The sequence below is a fragment of the Lipophrys pholis genome (assembly GCF_963383615.2).
Source record: "Lipophrys pholis genome assembly, chromosome: 14".
Taxonomy (NCBI): Eukaryota; Metazoa; Chordata; class Actinopteri; order Blenniiformes; family Blenniidae; genus Lipophrys; species Lipophrys pholis.
The window spans coordinates 25,154,777-25,182,592 of NC_137633.1; the positions used below are offsets into that span (position 1 = coordinate 25,154,777).

The 27,816-nt window shown below is 46.4% G+C and overlaps 1 protein-coding gene across 1 annotated transcript in view; it reads right to left on the reverse strand.

Annotated features, from left to right (window-relative positions):
* The window catches only part of LOC308119737 (contactin-associated protein-like 5), a gene marked incomplete at its 3' end in the record, with an annotated part of 169,874 nt that overhangs the window by 64,970 nt on the left and 77,088 nt on the right, over positions 1–27,816 (reverse strand). The window contains exons 8-10 of the mRNA XM_080479887.1: positions 25,887–26,160; positions 2,059–2,202; positions 1,821–2,016 (exon numbers count right to left, since the gene is read on the reverse strand). Coding sequence (XP_080336013.1) covers positions 1,821–2,016; positions 2,059–2,202; positions 25,887–26,160 — 614 coding nt within the window. The remainder of the gene's footprint in view (positions 1–1,820; positions 2,017–2,058; positions 2,203–25,886; positions 26,161–27,816) is intronic.

Below are 27,816 nucleotides of genomic sequence, written 5' to 3' on the forward strand. Positions count from 1 at the left end.
GTTATAATCATGTTTATACGACATTTATGTTTATAAATTATATCTGACGTAGCTGACTGACAGGAGGAGCTCTGCAGCATCTCGAGAGACGCGGCGCCGCGAACGCGGATTAAATAATCTCGTTCCCTCGTATTATTAACTTGAGGAAGCGACTTATTATATCGTTCCCACGCGTATTTTTTTTTATGTTTTTCTCTATAACCACTCTGGGGCTCTGGGTACAGCCTCGCTTCCTCCTTGTAGATAGCAATAACTCCGCCCCCACCCGATGACGCATCGGGTCCTAGTCTGGCTCCTCTCTGGTCCAGCAACGAAGTGGGGCCAGCGAAGCACCAGTTTAGCCCCTGTTTGGCCGGGGCTTTGGCAGTAGAAAGACAAAGAACTGGCACTAAGTCTGGCCCTGGACCAGAACTAGAACCTGGTTCTTTCCAGTGGAAAAGCCCCCAGAGCCCTCCATAACAAGAAGAAGAAGAAAGTTCAGCATGAAGGTCCTGCTGAACAAAATGAATCATTTCTTCTTCAGCTCCTTCTGGCTGAACAAACGAGTTTCAGCTGTTCCAACCGTCCTGGCTGAACTGTGTCAGAGCTGCTCTGCTGAAACTTCTGCTCTGCCGTGTGCTGCTCATGTGTTCCAGCTCACTAATAAGTATCAGTCATATTTTAATCATATTTAGCTTGTAACATCACTACTGTACGAGCGCCGCAGCTCGTTAAAATGTCGGAGTGCAGGCTGACGTGATGCACCTGAACGCATCACTCAGAGCTGTCAGCTCTTGCAGTTAAAACCAACCAGCATGGCGCTCGGACAAAGACCTTCTCTTCTATTACTGAAACAGAGAAATGTGTTTCTGAAAGCAAATAAACTGTGCTGTTGAAGTTAAAACGCTGCTTCACAGACGTGTGGGTGTAAGGGGGGAGGAGTGTATGGATGTAAGGGGGAGGGGGGAGTGTATGGGAAGTATCTAGAATGTGTGACAAGGCACTTTAGAGATGACGTAGTCCTGGTTTCTTTTGTTTTGCAATACGGTGTGTTTTCTGGTGTGTTATATCGTATATGTACCATAGTACTTATGTATATTTGTGTTCGGTGGAATGGCTCTATCTGGTGGGACTGCAGATGGAAATGAGCTCTGAGACTAATCTGGCATATCTCCAGAACTGGCTGTGTGGATTAATATTCTGTGTCCCAGTCAAATGATTGAATACATGAAGACATGACAATGAAACGCTTCAGACACAACCAGGGAAGGTCAAGAGACTTGAACTGCTGCTGCCCTTTGCCTGGTGGCACAGTACAGAAAAACCTGCACACACACTTGTGCTGTGTGTGTCGGACATTTTGTCAACATGGATGAAGAATTCTCCGGTCTTTATTCTCCCTTGGTGTTTTAACCCGTTAATCTATTGAGCAAACATGTTGCACTTGTCTAACTTGTGAGTGAATCAAACCTCTCGAATCCAGAATGTGATGACACACACCCCATGAAACATTTTGAAATACTTTTTGGCTCAAACATTTGAAGAAGTGTTTCTTTGTGAGCTGTCGAGAGCAGGCCACTGCAATCCCCCGTATCGCTCCAGAAACACTCCAAGAGAATGAAAGGAAAAGGCACTTTTTGAAGTAGTTACTGACTCACCTCCCAGTCGCACGCTGTAGCTGGCTAAATGATGCTCATGCTCATCACCACTACACCTGAAGACACCTGCAGGGGCTGATGGTGGGAACGAGAGTGGCTGTGGTTTCATTTTGTGGAGGGTTCTGCACCCCTGCCTTGCAGCTTGAACGGCTGGGAGAGCTTGTGGGTCTGTAGAGTGTTTACCTGTCTCTTATGTTGCAGGTGTCAAACTGGATCTGGTGGGAGTTTCCCAGCAGCCCTTGCTGGACGTGATTGAGGTTGACCGGCTGGCCGTTGACGGTGATGAGACGCATGCAGCCCTGGAAGGCCTGGGTGGGATTGTGGCAGCCTGTGGAGGAGCATCCTGGGAGCAGACCACACACAGGAAACCTTTGACAAGCTGAACTCACAGTGAGTCTGGTGTCCTGAAACAACCACTGACCTCCAAAGGAGAAGCTGCCTCCAGCGCCCAGCTGCTCCCACTGCTCGATGGTGGAGGGCGGCTCGTTGTCCAGAGTCAGGCTGATCTGCAGGCTTCTGGTGTCCACACTCACCGTGTGCCACAGCCCGTCGTTCACCTTGTGACCTGAACACACAGAAAACAGCAGGAGGTCAGTGAGGACGGAGAAGAGACACACAGGATACTTTGTCCACCAGCAGTTCCTGCCAAGAGAATGAGGAGCATTGATGGGTTACTCCGTCACATGTAAAACTTTGATTTGGTCCAGTTTGAAGATTAAAATTGTTTGTTGGACTGGCTGGTGTGAGTCCAGTCCTATCACAGCCAATAGCAGGGTCACAGCAGCTTCACCCTTTTCAGGTCAAAGCTCTATTTAACGGGACTCAGGAGTCGATACTGTCTTGCAAACTGAGGCCACATTTACATGTACGTGTATTTGAAAAAAATGATATTTCTCTGCATTAAAGCTGCGCATTTACACATCAACCAGCTCCGACTCACGACAAACAATGATTCATAAAAACTCCAGCCACAGTGGAGATCTGAAAAACCTGTGTCACTGGTTGCTTCTAAAGGAGGGGAGGTGGATCTCAATCCATCCATCCATTTTCTCCTTCTTATCTGTTTCCGGGTGTGGCAGTCTGAGCACCGTCACCCAGATCACATTGCATCCATTAAGAACCTTCCTGCAGGTGGTGAGCCCACAGGAAGGTGGCGCCCGGCGTGGGAGATGAACCCTCTACCTTGAGATTGAGAGTCTCATGCTCTACCAACTGAGCTAACCGGGCAGGGAGGTGGATATTTAAATCACAATTCATGACGTTGTGTGTTTTTCCAGAATTCTGATTATGGCTTCATGCTTCTCGCTACACTGCCCCCTGCAGGTTTTGCTGCTCATTGAAGATCTGAACCAGGTGGATATGCGAGTCTGTGTCAATGAAGATATTTTTTTAAATGGAGAGGGGGAAATATCCATTTAAAAAAAAAAAAAAGTACAAAAAGTTCAAACATTATGGAGTTTGAGGAGGGAGGTGGGTGCAGCTCACCTGATGCACGTTAACGGCAGATCGCCTCTCTCCTCACAGAGGGAGGAGCCGCTGTGTGTGTGTGTGTGTGTGTGTGTGTGTGTGTGTGCGTGTGTGTGTGTGTGTGTGTGTGTGTGTGTGTGTGTGTGTGTGTGTGTGTGTGTGTGTTTTACAACATAAACATGTTTACAGTTCATGGATTTGATGATTTGTGTTTTTTAAGGAATGGGACACTTGATAAGTTCTTTGAATGTGTTTTCCTTCAGACCGACATGGATAAAGGTCTACAAGCATCACAAGCTCAACTGGTTTAGCAGGAACGCTAATGCTACTTCACTAGCAACAAGCGAGCTCGCTGTCACTGCTGCCTCAGACATTTACAAGCTGTATTCTTACAACACATTGCCCCCAGTGGACAAACTAGGAACTGCACCGACTTTTGTTACTGATTTCTTCATTGTGACTTTGACTCCTGCAGCTCACAGGCCAGATTTGACTGGTGGGTCACATGTTTGACACGCCATGTTTACCCAGTCCTCCCATTTCCATGTGAGGTTTTCCTCTGAGAACTCTCCACAGAGAACTGTAATCCCCTGTAGTAATGCTTCTCACTGGAGTTTTTCCTCACAGATGGCAGAAAAAAGCCTTTTAAAGTATTTTTGAATTGATTAATCCACTTTAGACTCACTGAGCTGGACCCCTCAGAGAAAGTCAACTCTATGAAAATATCCATTTGCATAAACAAAGAGTTTGTGCAGCTGGAATATATGTACTTTAGATTTCAGATAAAAACACTAAATATAGTGATCAGCTTCAATCAGTCAGTTTGGAGCAACATGTTTGAAATTTAAACTGCTTTAATAATTCAGCTGTGTAATCATTCTCTGATGTGGAAATGTGAAGGAAAATCACAGTAATGTGCAGTATGAAGCATGTTATTTGCTCCACTTGAAAGCCACCGAAGTGAGCAGCATAGTCTGTGGGAACATTTCCTCCAACAGTGATTTGTTGATTGATCGTCTCTCCCTCGATCAGCCCGATGCTTCTGATCCAGCACACAGAGACACACTGCTGGCAGAAACCGGCTTATTTTACAACTGAAGGACAAACACAAAGAGGTTAAGCACACCACGCCTGAATATAGGAAGTAGTGGGGGGGCGGATCAATGCAAATATCAATAATAGCAATACCTACGTTGGTAGGTATTGATATCCAATGATACCAGTGCAATGAGATTGATTCTTAGTTTCAGTTTCCCTCCTGCATGCCTTCTGCTCCAGCCTGAACATACCTGGAATAGTATGCTGTGCTTTTGAACACTTTGTCTATTTAAGATAAAAATCCAGACATCACAATGTGTGGGAGACAATTCTGTTGTTACTGTTGTTTGAACAACACTTTTGATTATGTAAAAGTATTTTCTGTTTACCAAAAAAGTTTTCCCAAATTCTCTTTTAGGTTTAATAAATCAAAGGAAAAGTCATAAAAACCCTTGAAGGTCAGGAAGATCCACCGAGATTTAGCACTTTGATGATGCATTAAGCTTCAATATTAAAAAATATCGGTATCGTATCAGAATCGTATCTGTATCATATCAATATATCAGTATCGGCCATATTGGCCCCGTGTTTACTTGGTATCGGATCGATACCAAATCTTGCAGTATCTCACCACTGATCGGAAGGACACCGTCTGTGAACACGCTTGTTTGAAAAAACACAGGAACTGTTTCATGTGTTTGCACTCATGCCTCACAGCAGCTCCTTGGCCAGGAGCTCCAGGACGGCATGATGGAGAACAGTGAGGCGATGCAGTCGCCCTGTGAACTGTGTTTGGAGGGAGGCCATGTTAGAGAAGTGGGAACATTTCACTATATGCACAGCCATATTAGCTGTTTCATTGTCGCTGCCTTCAGAGGAGGTTTTGCTTGGATGACTTCCTGTGATGTGCAGCCTCATTATTTCAGCTGCAGCCCTGGAGAGGTACAAACAGTAAAACAGTTCAAAGCAGGAGTCTTATTTTCAGAGTGCTTCACTCTGCCACCATTCACACGCTTCCCAGGTTGTTGCTAGAAGCCAATCAATAAAGACATGTGGAGAGGAGAACTAGGACGTATTCCTTCATATTGGTCCCGTCAGGACAGCCGAGGACTTGATGGCTCTGTCCGGCCCTGAGTCCTCTGGGGAAAGTAGATCAGATCAGGTCACTTCTCTGACTGTGTGCTGGTCCAGGTCTGATGGAAACACTGCACAGAAAATCTCCTCAACCCACCCGGGACTTGAACTGTGGACTTTCTCAAAAGGAGGAGGGGGTGTGAACCACTGCGCCGCTGTGAGGTGCAGAGTTGTTGTCATTTCTCATAACTGTTGGAGTGTTGGCTGAGGTTTGTTGGGGCGCTTGAGGAAGCAGTTCACCATCCCCCTGCCAATCCCAGAACCTATTAAAATCCAGTGATGCTTGTCCTCCTCTGAGAAGACCCCACAGCCCCGGAGGGGGTCTGGCTGTTTCATGTAGCCACCAGGGAAGGCTGGTGAATGCCTTCTCCTGCCCGGCTGGCATCGATCTCACTCTGAGCCTGAGGTCATAAAGCAATGGCTGTCTGTCGTCTCTAAAACCTCACCAGTGATCTGTGTATCTAGTGCTCAAGTGCCTGGAAACAGAAAACCTGTGGCTCCAGAGCCTGAGCAGAGGTTTCCATCACCCTGTGGCTCTCAGCTCAACCATTACGCTGCGTAAACAGCCTCGTTTGATCGTTTGATGATGAGTATCAGGATCATCATTCCCTCCATCATGCTCACCTCCTCTTTTAACTTTATGATGGCTGGAGGGTGAAATGAGGGGAAGCAGAATGTCACAGTGCATCCAGCTATATTCTTATCCACGCTCTCATCCATTCTCATTCTGGGCTTTAGTCAGAGGAAACTTTAGACATGACTACATTACGGCAATGCTCATTCAAGTATCTGCAGACGAGAAGAAACAAATCACTAACCAGAGTGCAAACCCAGAGCCTGAGAGCAGTTTCAAAGTTTAAGAACTTGTAAACATGTCGAGCTCCTGACAGAAGTGTGGAGCAGCGTGCTCAGAGGGGATGAGGTGAATTTCTAAACCATCCTTTCCCACAAACACTGAAGCAACATGATCTAGGACATTTACTAATTATTACCATCATTTCCGGACTATAAGTTGCTGCTTTTTTCACAAGCTTTGAATCCCGGGGCTTATTCAATGAACCGTGTAATTTAGGGATTTTTATGGGTTAATGAGCTTCATGCCGCCAGATTCTACGTCCGCCTGTATCTGTGTTGTTTCGAGCGCCTCTGTTTCTCCCAAATCTGCCCTAAAAGTGACTTTTCTGTCTTCCTGACCTCGTCATAATGTTTCATGTGCTCCGGTGTAAAGGCTGTTTTATACTTGATGAGCCCCTCCATGCAGACTCTTTCACGCGGAACGTCACCGCTCTGTACTAATTAACTAATTAAGCCCCGGCCAAAGTCCCGGCCCTGAACTAGAACCTGGTTCTTCTTGGTGGAAAAGAGGCTTTTGAAAACTGGTTTCTCCAGAGCTCCTGGTCTCTCTCTCTGTCTCTCTCTGTCCGTCTCTGACAGTGGAAACCCTGATAAAACACTGATAGTGGGAGGAGACCTCAACATCGCCCTCAATCCACAAGTAGACAGAGTTAGTAAAGCAGCAAACACCCGACACTGGGAATCTACAGACATAGTCCAGCAGTACATGAGTGACTATGGTCTTTGCGACGCCTGGCGCACCTCTCATCCCACCCTTAAAGAGTACACCTTCTACTCAGCAGTGCACCAATCCTATTCGCGCTTAGATTACTTTCTGGTGAGTAAATCAGTGATTAAAGACATCCTGGACACACAGATTCACCCCATTACTATCAGTGACCATGCACCTGTCACTATGACAGTTACTAATAGAACAATCACCCCTCCTATTAGACAGTGGAGATTTAACACGTCACTGCTTAAGGATCCAGACTTCCGCACATTCTTTAAAAAACAATGGTCAAATTTTTTAGAAACAAATGACCTGCCTGGTGTCTCTCCCTGTGTCCTCTGGGAGATGGCTAAAGTTGTCATGAGAGGTAAAATCATTTCTTATTCCTCATACAAGACCAAAAGGGAAAAAATAAAGGAGAAAGAACTGGAAGATAAAATCAAAACAATGGAGACAGCTCATGCTGCCTGCAAAGACGACAGCCTATTAATGGAACTAAGAAAATTGAAAATAGAGTTAAACAAAATAATCGAACATAAAACACAATTTCAACTGCAGAGACTACGCTGGGAGAACTTTGAACATGGTAATAAATCCAGCAAACTTTTAGCCAATCAGTTAAAACGAAATAAAGAAAAATGTACGATCCCCTCAGTCCAAACTCAAAATGGTAAAATCACCTTTAACCCACAAGAAATAAACCATACCTTCAGAGAATTCTACAAAAAACTTTACTCTTCACAAATTGACCCTTCACAATCTGAAATAGAGAGCTTTCTGAGCACAGTTGACCTACCAAAATTAAAAGAAGAACAGATCCAAGGTCTAGAAGCTTCCATCTCAATTGAAGAACTGCAGGAAGCTCTCCAGCACATGCCTGATGGTAAAGCTCCAGGACCTGATGGATACCCCACTGAATTTTACAAAGAATTATGGTCTTTACTCTCACCTATTTTTTTCAGAATAATTGAGGAAATTAAAGAATCTTCAACTCTCCCCCAACAGATGAACTGTGCAAATATTAGTCTTCTTCTAAAACCGGATAAAGATCCCACACTACCATCTAGCTATCGGCCGATATCACTAATCAATGTAGATCTTAGAATAATTAGTAAAACATTAGCAAGTAGACTGGAAAAAATCACACCCCACATCATACACCCAGATCAAACTGGGTTTATTAAAGGACGACACTCCACTAACAATACACGTAGATTAATTAATCTTATAGACCACTGCCACCACAATAAACAAAAAGCCATTATCACCTCCTTAGATGCAGAAAAAGCCTTTGATAGGGTAAATTGGAAATTTCTACTTGCTACACTACGGAAATTTGGATTTAGAGAAAATTACCTCTCCTGGATAAAAATACTGTATACCTCACCCAGTGCCTGTGTTAAAACCAATGACCAAATGTCCTCAAGGTTCAATCTTGAGAGAGGCACCCGACAGGGGTGTCCACTCTCACCATCTCTCTTTGCAATCTTTATCGAACCACTAGCAGCAGCCATCAGACAGAATAATAACATAAAAGGAATACGAACAGCAAATGTAACACATAAAATATGTCTTTATGCAGATGATGTGCTAATTTTCCTGCAAAACGCACAGACCTCTCTTCCAGAAACAATAGGGTTAATAGATAGATTCTCCTCAATCTCAGAATATTCTATAAATTGGAACAAATCAGTCGTCTTGCCTATCAACTCTACATTTCAGCACACACCGAACACCCCACTAAAACCAGGGAACATCAAATATCTCGGCATTAACGTTTCAGGCAAACTCTCAGACTTGGTACACTTAAACGACACTCCCCTTATTAAAGCAATAGAGGAGGACCTCATTCGATGGAGGACACTCCCAATTTCACTTATGGGGAGAGTAGCAACAATCAAAATGATGGTCTTGCCTAAAATTAACTACATCTTCTCAATGATCCCAGCAAAACCACCAAAAACCTGGTTTAACACTCTTGATTCTCATGTCTCAAAATTCTTATGGAAAAATAAACCATCACGTATAAGTTTAAAAACACTACAGAACACCAAGGACCAAGGTGGCTTAGAACTCCCAAATTTTTATAATTATTATCTGGCCAATAAAGTACTTTATGTTGTAAAATGGATCAATCAGAAACCCTTAGATGAAGGCTGGCTAGACGTTGAAAAAACATTCTGTGAAGATCTCCAAGTCAGAGATCTTCCCTTCTTCAGTCCTGTCATTAAAAAGCACAGCTGCTTTAAAAGCATCAATATAAACACATCGCTGACAGCTTGGTGGGAATTTCTTAAAATAAATGGATCTTCACTCATTCCCTGCAAACTCACACCCATCTGGAACAATCCCGACATCCTGCAAAGAAAGAAACCAATAAACTTCCCAAGATGGCAAAATAAAGGAATAAGACACTTAGAACAACTTATCTCCAATAACTCTTTTATTCCATTTAATGAGCTAATAGAAACATATGGCATCAGTCAAAGCAACTATCTGGAATATCTTCAGCTTAAGTCAATAATACAAACTAAGTTCAAACTAGAACAGACTAACCTGAACTTACCTCAGACAGTGACAAATCTCCTGAAGATCTCAGCTCCTAAACCTCTTTCTAAAATTATCTCAATCCTGTCAGGTTCAAATATCTCAATATCCCTTCCCACCTTCAAATGGGAAGAAGATCTCAACATCAACAGAGACCCAACGTTTTGGTCAGAAATCTGTACAAATACATTCAAAATGAGCAAAAACCCCAATATACAGCTCATACAATACAAGGTCCTTCATAGAGTTCATTACACAGGACAAAGGATGTTCAAGATGGGGCTCACTCCCACTAACATATGTTCAAACTGCACAGGTGATCTCCCCGATACCTATTTACACGCACTTTGGCTGTGTACGCCAGTCCAAACGTTCTGGCAAAAGATTTGTGAAGACTTATCGTTATGCCTGGGCTACCCAATTCCGGTCTTACCTTCACTTTGCTTGTTAGGAGATCTCACAGAAATTAAAAGAGAAAAAAATGAGTCCTGCATGCTCCTGGTTTCCCTAAGCGTCGCAAAAAAGGCGATCCTCATGAACTGGAAATCCAAAAGTAATCTGAATATAAAGTTATTTAAAAACTTACTTCTAGACCACATCACATTGGAGAGAATGTCTGCTTGTAGGAAAAATCATTTGACACAATTTGAGTCCACATGGTCTCCAATAATTAAATACACCATGTAGCCCTGTGGGGGGGTGGTGGCTCCACCCCGGGGCTCTGGGGACCGTCGGTGGTTGGGGCGTCGTGGCTTTGGTGGTTGGTGGCTCTGTGGGCTCGGGGGGTCCTAGCGTCTATGCTGGGGGGCTGCGGCCTGGCCTGGGGAGTCCTGGGCGGGGGTGTGGGGGGGGCTCTGCCCTGGGCGGGGGTTGGGCCCGCTGGGGTGGGGTGGGGGGGCTGGGCGTCGGGCCCCGGCTTGGCTGTCGGCTGGGGGGGGTTGGGGGCGGGTCGTCCGGGCCCTGGGGGTGCGGGGCCTCCCCCTTTCCGGCGGGGGTGCCCGCTGCGGCGCTGGGGGTGGGTCCTCCCTCTGGCCCCCTCCCCCGGTGGGGCGGGTTGGCCCCTGCTGCCGCGCTCCGGGTCTGCCTCATTCCTGGATTGGGGGGAGCGGGGGACGGGGGGGCTCCGGGTTCTGGATGGACGGTTGACTGAGAGTGACCTCCAGGGCCTGGTGTGTGTGTGTGTGTGTGTGTGTGTGTGTGTGTTGGGGGGTGAGGCTGTGTGGGCGAATGAGGGGGGGTGCCCTGACCACTGGCCTCCGGCTGGGCTCGCACTGGGCCCTGCGGGTCTCAGACTCTGCTGTCTGGCCGTTGGGTGGGGTGGGGGCTCCCTGCCCGGGTCCCCTTACGGCGCCTTTTTGGGGGGGGTGTGGCTCCCCGGGTCCTAGGCCGGCCGCTCGGGGGTGGGGTGGGGCAGCGCGGGGGGTCGAGCTGGGCCAAGGTCCTAGCGACGGGGGGACCCCCTCCCTCAGAACCCTCCCTGCCTTACCTCACCTTATATTACTCCACAATAGGGAACAGTGGGGCGGTGCCTAGGTGGGGGGTCCGGGCTACTTAACTGCGGTCTGGGTCCTCCCCCGACTTTGCACCACCCACAATTTTAACCACACTTAGTCACGCAGGGTCTTGAGGGGGTAAGCCGCTTTCGGGGTTCTGCCGCTTGTCAGCGGTAGAACGCCCGGGCCCCGCTACCCCCCAATTTTAAACCGCACCATAGACACACACATTGCATCCACCTCTTCAAAACACAAAGACACACCCTTACATACATCCAACACACATATAGGGCAGGGGAAGGGCGGGAGACGTGGCTCCCCCCAGCACCTCCTGCTGGGGTCCCGCCCCGGCCCGGGGTGAGTGCGGCTGGGATGTGGGGGGCGCGCTCCCTCGGGCGTGGCGCTCGTGGGGGGGCTGGGGCGCGGTGCGCCTTCTCCATTTGCTGTTGGATTAGTGGAGGTTGGGACACCGCGGTGGCCGGGTGGGGGCCCGGCCGGCGGCCTGGGGGGGCGAGAGTCATCACTCCCCCACCGTCCCGAGTGTGTGTGTGTGTGTGTGTGTGTGTGTGTGTGTGTGTGTGCGTCTGCGTCTGCGTCAGGGGTGGGTGTCTGTGGGGGGTGGGTCAGGGGTTGGGTATTTCAAATAAAACCCGGGGGGAGGGTCATGGGGCGGGTGGGATATGAGGCTCCTGGGGGTGTAGAGTTGACTGTCCTCCGACCGGGGCCTGCGCCGGCCTTCGCTTTCCTGGGTCTGGGGGCGGGGCTGGTCCGGGGCGCGGCGGCTGGGGCCGTCTCTGCCTTGCCGGGTTGGGGGGGGCGGTGGGTGGGCCTGTTCCCGGGGGTGCGGCGGGACTCGCCGCCGGGGTTGGGGGGGCTCTCGACCCGCTCGGCCCGGGGGCCCTGCTCCGGCCTTTTCTCGGCTTGGCGGCTTGGGTCGGGGCCTGGGGCCCTGTGCCCTTTATCCTTCTCTTGTGGGCCCCTCTTTCCTGGGGGGGATTCCTCTCTGCATTTTCCGTCGGGTGCTTTTTGGGCGGGGACGTGGCTCTCTGGGGTGGTTCGCTGGGGTCTCCCCGGGCCTGGGGGGCTTCCGTCTGCCGGGGTGGCGGTGTCCGGGCCCGATGGCCTCGGACCCCGGGGTCTCGCCACGGGTCCCCCCACAGCAGTTCCGGTCCCACCCAGTGGACAAACCACACGCACACACACACACACACACACACACACACACACACACACACACACACACACACACACACACACACACACACACACACACACACACACACACACACACACACACACACAGACTTCCACTCCTCACGAAAGGTGCTTCTAGTTGCTTGTTCTCTATCATCATTTGCTCAAACTTTGGAGGTCATGTTCCTCTTTTGTTGTCGCCTCTTTGTTAATTCATGTTCCTGCTTCACGTTGCTGTCTAGATAGAGCTGCTCAGGCTGGTTAATCTAAGAAATCATTTTACTGTCTAGATAGAGCAGCTCAGGCTGGTTTAATCCAAAAACAGTTGGAAAATATTTGGATCAGTGTGATAACTGCAAATAATATATGTAGCACAACAAGGATATTGTATGTTATCCCCCTCCCCCCTCCCCCCTCCTCCCTCAACCTTTTTCTCTCTTTTCTCTTCTCTCTCTCTTTGAGCGTTCCCCCCCGGTCGTGTACGGCAGCCATGCCATCTTCTGACGGAGAAGGCAACAGGAGGAGACTCCAGGTCTCTCCCTGTTGCAAGACCAAAATCTGTTTTGACTCCGAAGGCTCTCAATCACATCATATTGTTGGCCCAAGCTGCCGAACAGGACAAGGGCGAAAAAAAAAAAAAGACAGTGGAAACCCTAACCCTACTCGAATCAGGGACTGAACCTCTACCCAAACCAGGACAGATGTGGTGTTGGAGCTTGTTGATCAGCTGCTGTGACACTCTGAATGTTTCTATTTGTACTTTTACTATTCCACCACTGCATTGTGTGTCAACATGGTCTGAGCTGTGCTCATATTTAAACACGGTTCCAAGTAGAAGTACAAGTCGATCCATGGGATGCTGGAACACACTCACTGATGATAAAGGTGGCCACAGAAATTTGATGAAAAAACACAAACAGTACTGACGTATTGTGAAGTGACAGATTTCACACCTATCACTTGATGATTCCATGAAAAGTGAAAGGCTGCCGTATCCACAGGTCTCTCTTTGGTTCTCCAGAGAAAACAAACGTCCATCAGCCACCAACAACCAGTCTCTGACCACGTAAAGTCATCATGTCATTAAATGACCACTCGTCTGGGTGTCTATCAGAAAGAAAGTGAACGGTGATGAGGTCAAAGCATGGTGTGCTATACTACCTGTCTGCAGTGACTAATAAACACCAAACCTGATGCCAGTGAGCACCGCAGCAGGAGTGATGGCTGTGAGGCCAATCTCTTCATAATAAACAGATGTCCAAACAAACTAAACTGGATCAGAGTGTCTTTGTTATGAGGTGGCAAAGATGCAGCTCAGTCTGCATGCCAAAGTTCACCCAAGTCCATCAATGAAAGCTCCTGCAATGGAAATTGCCCCGAGATCTACCGCCACCATTAGGCCGTGATGAGGGTGACCTCCTGCAGTAAAGCTACGTTGAATTGCTGAATTAGCTGAAGGTGTGATGAACACAGCTGTTTATCTGCTCTGAAAGATCATGTCTCGAACACAACGAGTGTCACTGGGATGTGAAAGGAAAAGTGTGTCCGAAACCAGCGTGCAGGAAGTTTCTATTTCTGAATCCAGATGGGACAGAAGACGGTGGACGTTCTGTACACCTGGAATGAACTGCAGCTTAAACATGTCATGGTGGTGAAGCTGTCGGTCCTCCTGCCTCACAGCAGGACAATCCGTTTCAGCTTCCTGTGTGGAGCTTGCATGTTCTACCTGTGGATGTGTAAGTTCTCTCTAGGAACTCTGCTGTGACATTGGGTCACGTTTGGGTTGTGGTGGCCACTCATCTAAGCACGCTGGATTCTGTAAGTTGCTCCCGATGAAGTCCAAACTGAGTTTACTCCTGATGGATTCATCCATGTTTCTATCTGTAGGACAGTGGTGGACCCAACCTACCACCCAGGTTTACTCCTTCAGTCCTCAGTTCTACTCCTACCTTTTGTCCATGTGTATCAATTTGCTGTCTGAGCAACACAAATATTTCACCATCGCAGTATTACAGCAGCTTAGAGGGGATAATCCCACCTTTACTAGAAAGCTTTTATTGGGAAACATTTGTTGGATGTGCTGAGTGTTATTGAAAGTTGTGGGAAAGTCAACACACTCAAAAGTTTGTGAAATACGGGATTTTTAAATTTATAGGAGAGACTGTTTTAGAGGACAAAAGTGTGAGCATGGTAATATGGATTTGTCTGACCATGCCTCTGTTCTGTTAACAATCCAAAAAACCCTCCAGGTTCATGTGGTAAGGAAAAAGATTATTTTTACTCAACCCAATCTATTAAACTTATGTAACTAGGACTCCAGCGCAAGATGGAAAGACAGAAAAGAATAATCAAGGACCCCCCCACAATCCTCCCCAAGAAAACCATTATGTGGCACTGGATGCACCCCGACCCGCCCACAGCCAGAGAATGAGTCGACACCATCAATGGCATAAACCTTGGCCCGGGTTGTGAAGAAGCTCAGAAGTTCATTGGAGCTGAGCTTTCTGCCTGGATGCAGTGTCTGTTGGATGCCTGCAGAGGGAGCCACCCCAGACACCATCTGTTTGCCCCCCTCCATCGGGAAAGCGGTTCCACAATATAAAAACTTGGACCAACAGGCTAAGTAACAGCTTCTTCCCTGGAGCTGTGGCTTCCATTAACCCCCCCCCCCCCCCCCCGAAGAAGTCTGATTGCACTGACAAAGTTTTATGATCACTTCATTTTAAAAAGGACAAGTTTGTTTAGATTTCGTCAAAGTGGGTTTCTTATATCAAGAAGAAACACACAAGTTTTAGATATGTTATGGATTCTTTTTTGACGACAGGTGAATGCAGGATACATTTTTGACCTGGTTGACACGTTTCTTCCTCAGAGCCTCGTGTGATGACGTGTCAGTCTTTATCAGGTAACCCCACACCCTCCACCGTTTGGGAATCCCAGGTGTGTGAGAGGATGTAAATGGTAAATGGAATCACTTATATAGCGCCTTTTCGCCGACAACAGCCCCAAAGCGCTTGACATGATACATCACATTCACACACACATTCACACCCCATTGGAGGCTGCAGCCATGCAAAGTGCTGTCACTCCAATGGGGGCAGTTTGGCGTTCAGTGTCTTGCCCAAGGACACTTTGGCATGTAAGCAGGCAGAGATGGGAATCAAACCTGCAACCTTCCAAATGGGAGACGACCGCTCTACCAACCGAGCTATCATGCTAAAGATGGCATGATAATAATGATGATGATGATTATTGAACTTGAACACCAATATTAATAATATTGTGTGTTGAACTTGTTCAACTTGAACATCAATCTATTCAAGGATAGATGGATGGATGGACACTTATTTTAATGTGAAAATTCAGGAAGTCCAGTGTGTTTATAACAGGGGGTAAAATATGCAGCTGGTTTCTGTGGGATGGTCCGAACAGGCCTGCAGGAGAATGAAAGTCCAATCGAGATGATCAGAGACGATCAATGATGATCAGTGACGTGACGATCAGAGACGATCAGAGACGATCAGTGATGTGATGATCAGAGACGATCAGTGACATTTAGAGACGAGGCGATCTGAGATGATCAGAGACGAGACGATCAGAAACGTGACGATCAGAGACGTAACGATCAGAGACGATCAGAGACGATCAGAGACGGTCAAAAACGGTCAGAGACGGTCAGAGAAGATCAGAGACGTGACGGTCATTATGTGTTCAGTGAAAATGACATAGTGGTGGAGGCATGACAAACTACAAGGATATTAAAGTGGAAGATGAAAACTGAGCTGGACGATCGACGGCATCATGTTGCCTCTTCTTTTCTTAATTTGACGATCAGTGACGATCAGAGACGATCAGGGATGATCAGAGACAATCAGAGAAGATCAGAGACTATCAGTGACGTGATGATCAGAGACGATCAGAGACGATCAGAGATGATTAGAGAAGATCAGAGACGATCAGTGACGATCAGTGACGATCAGTGACATGATGATCAGTGACGATCAGTGACATGATGATCAGTGACGATCAGTGATGATCAGTGACATGATGATCAGTGACATGATGATCAGTGACATGATGATCAGTGACGATCAGAGACATGACGATCAGTGATGATCAGTGACATGATGATCAGTGACATGATGATCAGTGACATGATGATCAGTGACGATCAGAGACATGACGATCAGTGATGATCAGTGACATGATGATCAGTGACATGATGATCAGTGACGATCAGAGATGGGACGATCAGAGACATGACGATCAGAGACGAGACGATCTGAGACGATCAGAGACGATCAGAGACGGTCAGAGACGATCAGAGACGGTCAGAGACGATCAGAGCTCAAAGCATCGACCCACATGGTGAAAACATGCAGGATTTCAGGAAAACCCCCTATGCTGGTCCGTTAGCCTGGACCCTCTGGCTTTAGGGGACCACGGCTCAAATCCCGGAGGGGCAGAAAGACTAAGTCTGCTGAAGACGCTGAAATGAGGTTCTGAAGCTCAATGATAAGAATCATGAATTGTTGTTGTTGTTGTGATTTTGAGAAGGAAAGTTTCAGTCTCATTGTTTCTGAGGTCCTCCTGCCATTTAACTGACATAAAAACACATTTTCACATTTCATTAAATGGCTGCAAACATAAATCTGTAAAGACGTGTAGACCCAAGGATGAGTATGTCGTCCTCGTCTCTGTAAAAGCGATGTCTGTATTGTAATATCCACTGCCTGTGCTCACAGGATTCTCTGGTGGTTCCTGTGAGATGTTACACTCTGACGCGATGATGGTGTGTTTCTTAGAGAAATGTTCTAAAAATCTGAGGTGATGAAGGAATTCTGTGGTTTCAACATGTTCACCCCCTCATCTCTGCCTCGTGCTCAGCTGGCAAACAGGATCAAACCAGGTCTGCAGTCCAGGGCCTGGTTGTTCTAAACTGGGTTACTTTAACGACTGGTTAAGTCCTAACCACTGTCTGTGTGCTCATCCTGTTATTCCTTATCAATCAGGGCCCGGTTGTTCAAAACTGGGTTAATTCAACCACTGGCTAAGCCCTAACCGCCGGTTAAATCCTGAACCAGCCGTTAGCTAACCGATGTGTTGTTCAAAACATGGTTAGTCATCCCGTTAGCTAGGGTTAGTGTTAACCCTCAAAGTTAACTGTGAGGTCAACAACAGTAGTTAGCGTCCCTGACGCCGCTCCGCCCGAGGCTCCGCCCACTTTCAAGTCTCCGTTCTTCCAAATTATGTCTTCAGTGAAAATGACATAGTGGTGGAGGCAGCGCAGTGTTTTTATCTGGTCTATAAACTACCATAAAACATGACAAACTGCCAGGATATTAAAGTGGAAGATGAAAACTGAGCTGGATGATCGACGGCATCATGTTGCCTCTTCTTTTTTTAATTTGACCCGAGAGAAGGACTGTGGTAACGTCATGAGCAGCTCCCGGAGCAGCTATGATAAACTTTAAGAGTACTGAGATGAACCAGTATGTACACAGTGGAACTTTAAGAGTACTGAGATGTACCAGTATGTACACAGTATAACCTTAAGAGTACTGAGGTGTACACAGTGGAACTTTAAGAGTACTGAGATGTACCAGTATTTAGAACTATGAACTAAACTAGTTCATTTTAAAATTTGTGAACTGAACTTTGAACTAGTTCACGTAGAAACTGAACTTTCCCAACACAGACACCCACACCAACTGGTGCAGGGCGACAGACACTCTGGGATCTTCCTGCCCTCCGGACTTGGAGTACCTGGCTGTTAAATGCCGGCCGTTCTACGTGCCACGTGAGTTTTCTGCTGTCCTCATCACTCTTGTTTACATACCACCGCAAGCTAAGGCCAGCATAGCCCTGGAGGAGCTGCACACCGTCATTAACACCCAGATGACTGCTCACCCAGAGGTAGCAGTGATAGTAGCAGGAGACTTCAACAAGAAAGACCTGAAGACAGTAATGCCCAAATTGTACGAGAACAATAAATTCCCAAGCATAGAAAATAACATATCGGATCAAGTGGACACCAACATTCCTGAGCCTAGAAAGCTGCATCATCTCCACACCTCTGATCTGTAGATCCAGACCAAGCACCAGAACTGTCCAGGTTTGGGGGGAGGAAGCCACCTGTCTCCTGCAGGACTGTTTTGAGGACACATGCTGGGAGGTGATGCAGAGGGAGCAGATCTGGAGGAATACACCTCAGCTGTCCTGGCCTATATTCACCTCTGTACCGAGGCAGTGCTGACCACCAAAACCATCAAGGTGTTCCCGAATCACAAGCCGTGGATGGACAGTCTCATTAGGACAGTACTCAAGGCTCGGGATGCTGCCTTCAGGTCAGGTGACATGCAGGCCTACAGCCACACCCAGAGGGATTTTAAAAAGGGCATCAGAGAGGCCAAAGAGAGGTACAGGCAACACATTGAAGGACACTTTGCCCACAACAACCGCTGCAGCATGTGGTCCGTCATTAAAGCCATGACAAACTACAGGGGCAGCAGCCCACAGATCAGCCCTGACAGCACACTGCCTGACACCCTCAACCGTTTCTTTGCGGGCTTAAACATGCAGAACACCGAAGTGGATCCTCAAACCACCTCACCTAGAAAGGAACCAGCACTCGTCCTGCAGCATCACCAGGTGAGAGCTGTTCTGCGGTACATCAAAACCTCCAAAGCAGCAGGAGCTGACGGGGTGTCGGGCCGCACGCTGCAGTCATGTGCTGACCAGCTCACGGGAGTGTTCACCAACACCTTCAACCTCTCGCTGCAACAAGCTGCTGCTTTAACTCCACCACTGTCAACCCGGTACCAAAGAAAACATCCGTGACCTGCTTAATGACTACCGCCCTGTGGCCCTGACCCCGGTAGTCATGAAGCGCTTTGAGAGGATCATCCTGTCCCACATCAGAGACATGTGGCATGTGGAGAGCGTCCTCTGTCAGGACATCACTGTTGCTATTACCGACTGGCTGTCACCATCCAAGTTTCCTTGTTTTATCACAATGACAAATAAAGTTCTTTATGTCCTTATGTCCTTATGTCTTCAACAAGCGGGCCCAGGAGAATTCATAGACCAAATCCCACAATCATCTGCTGACGAGTCTCAACACAACGATTCTCTAAGATTAACTGCTGCAGCCTCCATCCTAATCCTCTCAGAGGAGGAGCAAAGATCACAACAAGAATCCTGCTGCCGCTACGAGGAACACCGCCAACTCCAATGGAGTTAAAACATGGACGTCCACCTATCATTTGTGACAATGTAACTGGAAAACCATTAGCTTGGATAATCCTTTTTTAAAATATGAATTACTCTTTGAATAATAAACCTTCTAGAAATGAGTTTGTCCTCGTTAATTAAAATCAAATGAGTCTCTTTCTTCGCTACGAGTTAAAAATGATCGGAGCGCCAGCCTGGATTTGTCCTCCCCCCTCAGTGACCCCAGTGTTGCTCACCTGATCTCTCAAAATGACTTCTACAGTATAAAGCATTCATCTCCATCCCAGCTGGATTCCTAATGCAGTGGGCCTGCTGCACTCAAGCTGGTGGGAACATGACAGTGTGGCTCAGAGCTGCTTTCACTTAGAAACTGCCTCATTGTCACATGACCTCTGAAAGTGTCCTTCTGTCATCGGAACCCTGCCATGCAACTGTGTGCCTGTGATCCACCATCTTGTTTTCTGTTCGCGTAACAACTGCCAAGCCTCCCCATGCTCTGCTGCCACCTGTTGAATACTCCAGGCATTACAAACCTTCCTCGAACACACACACACACACACACACACACACACACACACACACACACACACACACACACACACACACACACACACACACACACACACAGGCTTATGTTCATAGTATTCATTTAATGGATTAGATCACCGTGTTAGATGACACTTGCTGCTTAGATGTGTTGGTTTGTTAATTAACAATTTATGAATTAATAAAAATTTTTTTTAATAAACGCCTGTTAGCTCAATTGAACGATTCCTGGTGATTATTGTGTATTTATTGTGACATTTGCTGGTTGTAACAGTCTGTGCTCGTATCTCACACCCTCTCTTTTAATTAAGTATTGCTATATTTTGTAAAGAAATATTAACTATATCAACAACATAGTTGTGCATTCACAATATTGGTGAAAGATGAGAACAGGATCTTAATAACAGACTCCATGGGGATTCATGAAGTATTTAGGGTATTCTATCAAGAGTTGTATACATCAAAGTGCACTGCAGACCATGATGACATAGATAATTGTCTGTCCCTGGTTTATCTACCAACGCTGTGTGAAGAGAATCAGAGGAGGATTGGGGTGATATTACACTAGCTGAGATTCAACACGCTATAAAACAATTGACTTTTATAAGGAATATTCAGATATTATAGCACCAAGACTACTTTTAGTCTTTCGAGATGCACTTCAAAAAGGCAGCATGCCGGAGAGTATGCATTCTGCTGTGATGACACTAATACACAAAAATGGTAAGAACCCACAGCACTGTGGAAGCTATCGCCCTGGCCAAAGTGTTGGCTACAAGGCTGGAGACACATTTGCCCAATCTTATACACTGTAGCGTCACCAGGGGATGTCCCTAGCTGCAGATGACAGGGACGGGAGACCAACGACACCGAGACAGCTCTGGCTTTCAAACAAAAGATCCGGGCTTTATTTCTTCCCGTACCGGGCAGTTAATCCAAAAGAAAAACAGAAAGATCTTAACTCAAATCCAGGCTTTCAAGCTACAGCCTCCTTCCTTAGCCTCCAACATAAATAGTCCTTTCCAAAACGTCTTCTTTGGTTGTCCGGAGTCCTTGCTTTTTCCTGCTCCAGCCCAGCTCTCTCTCCTCTCCCTTCGAAACCCCTCCTCTCCCCTTTTTACCCAGCCCGCTTCACTCAACCCCAATCATGGGCACCTGACAGCCTCAGGTCTGGCTGCACTGCCTTCTGGGTGCTGTAGTCCCCTTTAGCAGCCATTTTGTCCTTTACTGGTTCTCTGTGGAAGGGAATGTACCTCCCTTCCACCACACAGCCTCTGGTGATGCCACAACACCCAGACCAAGTTGGTTTTATAAAAGTGTGGTGCTCAGCCGATAACATACGTAGATTATTACATCTGATCTGGCAGACCAGGAATAACACTGAACCCACTATTGTCTTCTCCCTTGATGCGGAGAAAGTGTTTGATAGGGGAGAGTGGAGGTACTTATTCAGGACTTTACACAGGTTCGGGCTACCCGTTGATAAATCGGGTGAAACTATGTTATTGTAATCCCAGGGAATCAGTATTAACAAATGGGAAGACGTCCTTTCCCCTGTTTAGGGGTAGAAGACAGAAACGTCCCCTGAGCCCACTAATCATTGCCCTGGCATTATAACCTTTATCTGCTGCAATTAGGAATATTAGGAATATTAAAGGTGTACGGGCAGGAAAGATGGAACATAAATTACTTTTATTTGCAGATGATATATTGTTACTGACCAGAAACCCCGAAACAGCTGTACCTGATATACTAACATTGATTGACTCTTTCTCACTTATCTCCGGGTATACGTAGAATAAATTGGGGTAAGTTAGAAGTCTTGCTCGCCTGATATTAGGAAAAGATGGAGATTTGAGTGGCTTCCTTCAGGTATAGTGTATTTGGGCGTCAAAGTTAACCTAGGCCTAAAAAATATAATGCTAGAAAACCTCCTCCCTCTTATATAGAGAATTATAAATACCTTACAAAATTGGACCAAACTTGGTTTATCTTTATTAGGTAAAATAAACATCCTAGAAATGATAACTGTGTTATATGACATACTTAATACCGTTGAGCTTCCCTCCTTCCCACTGAAGAGGTTCAATAAGGTAATAGACAGGTTTCTATGGCAAAAAATAAATGTTTTAATAGAACAAAATCATGTGCAGCTAAAGAAGATGGAGGGCTGAGTCGGTCAAGGGTGCCTTGGCTCCACTATGCTTTCTCTCTAAATCAGCTTTCCAAAATAAATATCACAGAGGATAAAGCTCCAGGATGGGTTTAATTGAAAGGGAACTCACTACTCCCCTCCCAGTTCAAGCTTTTATTTCACAAAGAAGGGGAAATCCTGTTTAGGAATCCACAGTTGGAGTTTGTAAAGGAAACTTGGAGAACATCACACCGGTTTGTAAAAGAAAAACTCTCCTTCACTAAGAAGTCTTCTCTGTGGCATAACAAGTTATTGAAAGTGGGTAAAAAAACGTTCTACTGGAAGACATGGCTTCGAGGCGGGGATAATATTTATTGAGGATGTTTTTAAACATCATAATCTTATGCCTTAGAAGAGGTGATGGCCAAATAGAATATCCCTAAAAAGGTCTTTTGGAAATATCTACAACTGAGAAGCTGGATTCTATCCTTACTAAAAAAAACTCCCAATAAGATTGTGCACAGCAATACAAGAGCTTTTTCTGGACAATCAGCTGGTTTTCTAAATTCTAGAGTCTTATGAGACAATGTCATCCACCAAAGCTTGAAGGTCTCAAAGCAGCATGGGAAGGCGATCCTGGACGGGAGATAACTGAAGACAAGTGGAAGGAATTTGCAGGGTCCTGGTGTAAGACATCTCGGAGGCACAGACTAGACTGATAACATACAAGATTATTCATAGAAGCTATTGGACCCCCTGTAAGATGCCTAAACTCAAATTAAGGGAATTGGATATGTGTTGGAGATGTGGAAACGGCTGAGGTACATTTATATATATGCTATATGAATGCCAATTGACACAGAAGGTATGGGTATGTGCAGCTGACCATGTGGTGAGAATGTCTTTGTTTAATAAATAATTCTCTTCATTCTTAACTCTCTCAGATCTGATGTTTCCATAGTCAGCCACAGTTGTGGAACATGCAGAATCTAGAGAAGTTAAATATAAAAATGAAATTGAACATATGTATGTATGTATGTATGTATGTATGTACAGTATGTATGTATGTATGTATGTATGTATGTATGTATGTATGTATGTATGTATGTATGTATGTATGTATGTATGTATGTATGTATGTATGTATGTATGTATGTGTATATTTATGGGTATATATGCATGTGTATATATTTATTTGGAATGAGTATGTAATATATGAAAATCAAGATGACTATGATAAAGATTCTCAAGTCAAATGAGAGGTGAAGATGTAGGAGGTGAAGATGAAAGTAAATATGAAGCACATTGCCAATGTGTGACAGCTGAGATATGATCGACATCACCAACGCTTACCCTGCAAATGTTTGTTTTTTTTAGTTTCATGGCTGACATTTTCTGTTATTATATTTAATTTCTGTTCTTTGTTAACTATATGTTTTGTATGGCTATCAATGCCCAAAAAGCATTAAAAAAAGTGAATTACAAAAAAAAAAAGAAGAAATATTAACAAACTTAAATTAATTCTTTCAACTGAGACTGATAGTTTGGCAATTAGTTTAATCCAGATTCCCAGTGGTGGCCCGCAATTAATAATGAATAAATAACAAACTTATTTCTTATATTCATTTTAATTATTACACTTTTATAATTTTATAGTTTAGTAAGCTTAAGTAATCAATTCATTACTTTACCGTACTTATTAATAAGTACATGGCAATATACATCAATTAATAATTGTATTTGTTCAGAAATGACTTCCAGTAATTTGACACAAATAACAAATGTAAATCCCAACACCTGTGAAACTTGTTCTGTGTCAATGTTTCACATGAAGAGACTTCCATAACTAAAACCACTTTGACTATTCCTTCTCACTTGATCAATCAAGAAGTCAGTCCATCTTTGCTGAGCAGATTTGAGGATTTCTACTCCACAACCCTGGCAGCTGAAAGGTGGTTTCCTCTTCATCACAGCACCTGTTAGTGGCTGGGATACATTCAGCAGCAAGTCAACCCTTTGTCCCCACAAAGCTGATGTACTACAAGCCGGAAAGGATTTCAGCAAGCTTGGAAACAAATTGTGACGTCCAGACAACTGGGTCAGATGATGTCTCAAGCTGCAGATCTGTCGGCTATTTGTGGCCTGCAGTGGTCAGCTAGGAAAAGAGGCGATAGATGACATGCGTGGACAGGCTCATCAGTGCACGGAGAGCAAAAACAGACATGCTGGAGTCCACAAGTTCTCAGTGAGCCGCTGAGACGAGGCCACATCTTCAGTCTTCTTAAATATTGACAATAACAGCATGAAGTGTTTCACCACAGCACTACCCGCCAGGGCGGATGCTGACGGTGTTATTCCATCCATACCTGGTGCTACAAGCACTTCTGTACAGTGACAGAGGAAACAATCGGAGCATCTTGAAATGCTTGTTCCAGTAGTTTAACTAGTTACAGTTTGGGGTTCAGTGTCTTGCCCAAGGACACTCCGGCAGGCAGAGACGGCAGTCGAACTAGCAACCTTCCGATTGGGAGACGACTGCCCTACCAACCAAGCTATGCCGCAAGTGAAACACGATTTGAGTGTTTCACTAGTTAAACTAGTGATGCGTGGACGTTTTATTACACGTCAGTCCTTTTATTGTGTTCTCGTGTTAATTTATTCTTTAGAAAGCAATGAGCATGACTATGAGCACATGTTGAGAGATAAAGACATGTCAAAATGTATATATTGAGAAACAAATATGTTAAATTGAGCAATTATGAGATTGTACTATTATTCAAATTAATATTTATTGCCACATAAACACACAAAAAGTACTGACAATTGGTAGCGTTGAGTGCCGGTGAGTACCGGTGTAGTATTGTATATGGACCCCGTGGAAAGCGGAATATGGACCTGGGGTCCGGTTACCGTTGTGAAATATGAACCCCTCACAAATATGTACTTATAATAAATGGACAGGGACCCCCCACACAAACTCACCTCCAAAAAACAATATTGTATTTTTGTCTGATTCATCTCAGTTTTACATTTCCATCTCGTCCAGATCTCGGAGAATATCAGTGCTCATCATGGATGTCTAGGTTTTTGTTTTTGTTTTTGAAATGTCCTTTACTAGGATATTGATCAATCCAAATATTTCAAACATAAACAACATCTTCAAAGAGATACAGTATACAGATTCTTTAGAGTTGGGACAAAACAGGTACATTTTTTTATAAAGGAACCAGGTTATCTTGACATTCTTGGAAGGGACGATGTTGCTGCTGCTGGTTGGAGACAACAGGACAGTCAAAACTTTGATTCTCATCAGATGAGAGGGATCCTCCTCAACTCAGTCCTCAGTGTCAGACATTTCTCCTCGATGTCACTGTCACTGTCAAAGAGCTGCTCAAAGACCCTCGACCCCCACTGGACCCCTGAACAAAACCCTGGACCCCCACCGGACCCCTGAACAAAACCCTGGACCCCCACCGGACCCCTGAACAAGACCATGGACCCCCACTAACCACCTGAACAAGACCCTCAACCCCCACCAGCCCCCTGAACAAGACCCTTGACCCCCACCAGCTGAACAATATCCTGGACCCCCACCAGCCCCCCAGAGCACTGTGCTTTGTGGGTGCCTACTGAAGGGTCAATTTAGTGAAATTTCCCCCACAGCAAATTAAAAAATCGGATTCTTCTTCTTCTTTCAGGCACAAAATGTCATGTGAGTGCACTTTATGGATCAGAATATTGCAATCAATAGTACATTTCATTCTTTCTTAGAATATCAAACAGTGTCCAAGGTTGACTGATATATGATTCCACAGATGAAGAGCTGATAGTTCTAGGTAATACATGTTCTTATCAATCAGATGAGAAGCAGCATCCCCCTGTGAAGCAGAACTGACCTGCTGATGCCTCCGATCTCTGCTGAGCTGAGCCATGGAGCGTCAGGAGCAGCTGGCTGTTGCTGATCTGCAGCTCCAGATTCTGGGGCTCCGGGCTGAGCCGGGTGGAGAGCAGCAGCCCCTCAGAGTTCCACGTCCTGAACTGAAGGCGGATGGAGAATCCCCCCATGAGGGTGGATGGAGCCGTGGCCGGCAGCGACAGGAAGCTGCTGCTGGAGCTTAGGAAGGTGCAAGCCACCAGCTGAGGCCGGGAGCACGAGAACGTCACGTTACCCTGGAGGAGAAAAAAACCACGGGACAACATGAATGATGGTTCCCGGTCAGTGTTGCATTGATCATTCCTTACAATCCTTACAATTTTCATCAGTAGAGGTTACATAGTGGCCCCCATTTAATTCAGGAGAGGAAGAATTCTACGTTAGGTTTCAACCACATTTTGTGACGACTTGCTAAATGTTGGAATTACCCCCACTCTCTGAACCCCCACACTCTGTTAAACCCCCACTCTGTTAAAGCCCTCCAGTGACCTGCGCTGGCCAATAACCTGAATGAATTCTATTGCCGTTGTTTTGAGAGACAACTGGATCAGCAGCAACCCCCCCCCCCCCCCCCCCCCCCCCCACACACACACACACACACACACACACACACACACCTACTGCCCCCTCCCTCTCCCCACCACTCACACCTCTCTCCATCCAAGAGGCAGATCGTCCCAATCCCCAAAACGACAAAGATGTCAGGACTCAATGACTACAGACCCGTCGCCCTGACTCTTGTGGTCATGAAGTGTTTTGAACGTCTTGTCCTGTCCCACCTCAAACCCATCACACACCCTCTCCTGGACCCTCTGCAGTTTGCCTACAGAGCCAACAGGACTGGGAGCATGGTCCTCCACTTCATCCTCCAGCATCCGGACTCCTCAGGTTCCTACGGCAAGACCCATCGTCCAGCTCCCCTCTGAGTTCTCTGACGGTGGATCACAAGCGTCCTGACTGACAGACGGTAGTTCATGAGGCTGGGGCAGCTTGTCTCAGACACTCGGACCGTCTGGACTGGATCCCTCCAGGATCAGATGCTGGATGCTGTTGAGTTTGCAGCCAGAATTCCATGAAAGCCGAGCACTGAGGGGTGGAAATCCTGAAGGGTGTTGAGGAGGCTGAAGTAGGAGGGTGGCTGTTGAGAGAGCCTCTGTTGTTCTCTGTACCAGTGTTGACGAGGTTGGGGTGGAATGATGACGACCAGTGGCTTTGAGCTGGCAGAGGGAGCCAGGGTAGAGAGGGAGGGGGAGAGACACTTATTAGAATGAGGATTGGCAGGACGGACCGTGTAGAGGGGGGGTTAGTGTAGTGTGTGTGTGGTTGTGTTGTTATGTTGAGAGTAGTGAAAGAGTAGTGTAAGCTGAGGTGAAGGGGTCCCTGAGAAGGTCCGGAGATGTAACATCTCTGTTCCAGAGTGACAGCGTGGCAGTGACGTGCTCGTGAGTGTCAAACAGTGCAATCCAGAGGAACAGGTTCAAACTCCACATGACATGAGATCGGCAGCGACGTAAGCCAGTGGTAGTTGACCGAGGTGATTCTGGTGAGGCCACAGAACCAGCGGAGGCAGAGCGGCACAGCGTGCTGGTTGTAGCTTCCTAGAGACAGAGAAACCAGTTGGATGACGGCGGGAATCAGAAGCAGGCGAGTCGGCTGGCCACCGTTGTCCTCTGCTTTGATGGCAACCCACAGGAGCAGGTAGGCCTCCAGCACAGCTGGCAGGGTGGCAGCAGACTGGTCTGAACACGTGTGCTTGGTGTGGCACATCCAGAGCAGGCTGTCCAGCCAGAGTCCCGGGAGTCCTGTACAGGTGAGCCCTGTACATGCAAGGCCAGCTCCTGGCTAATGGGTCGCGAGGCGCTAGCAGCAGACAGGTAGTGATTGTTCAACTG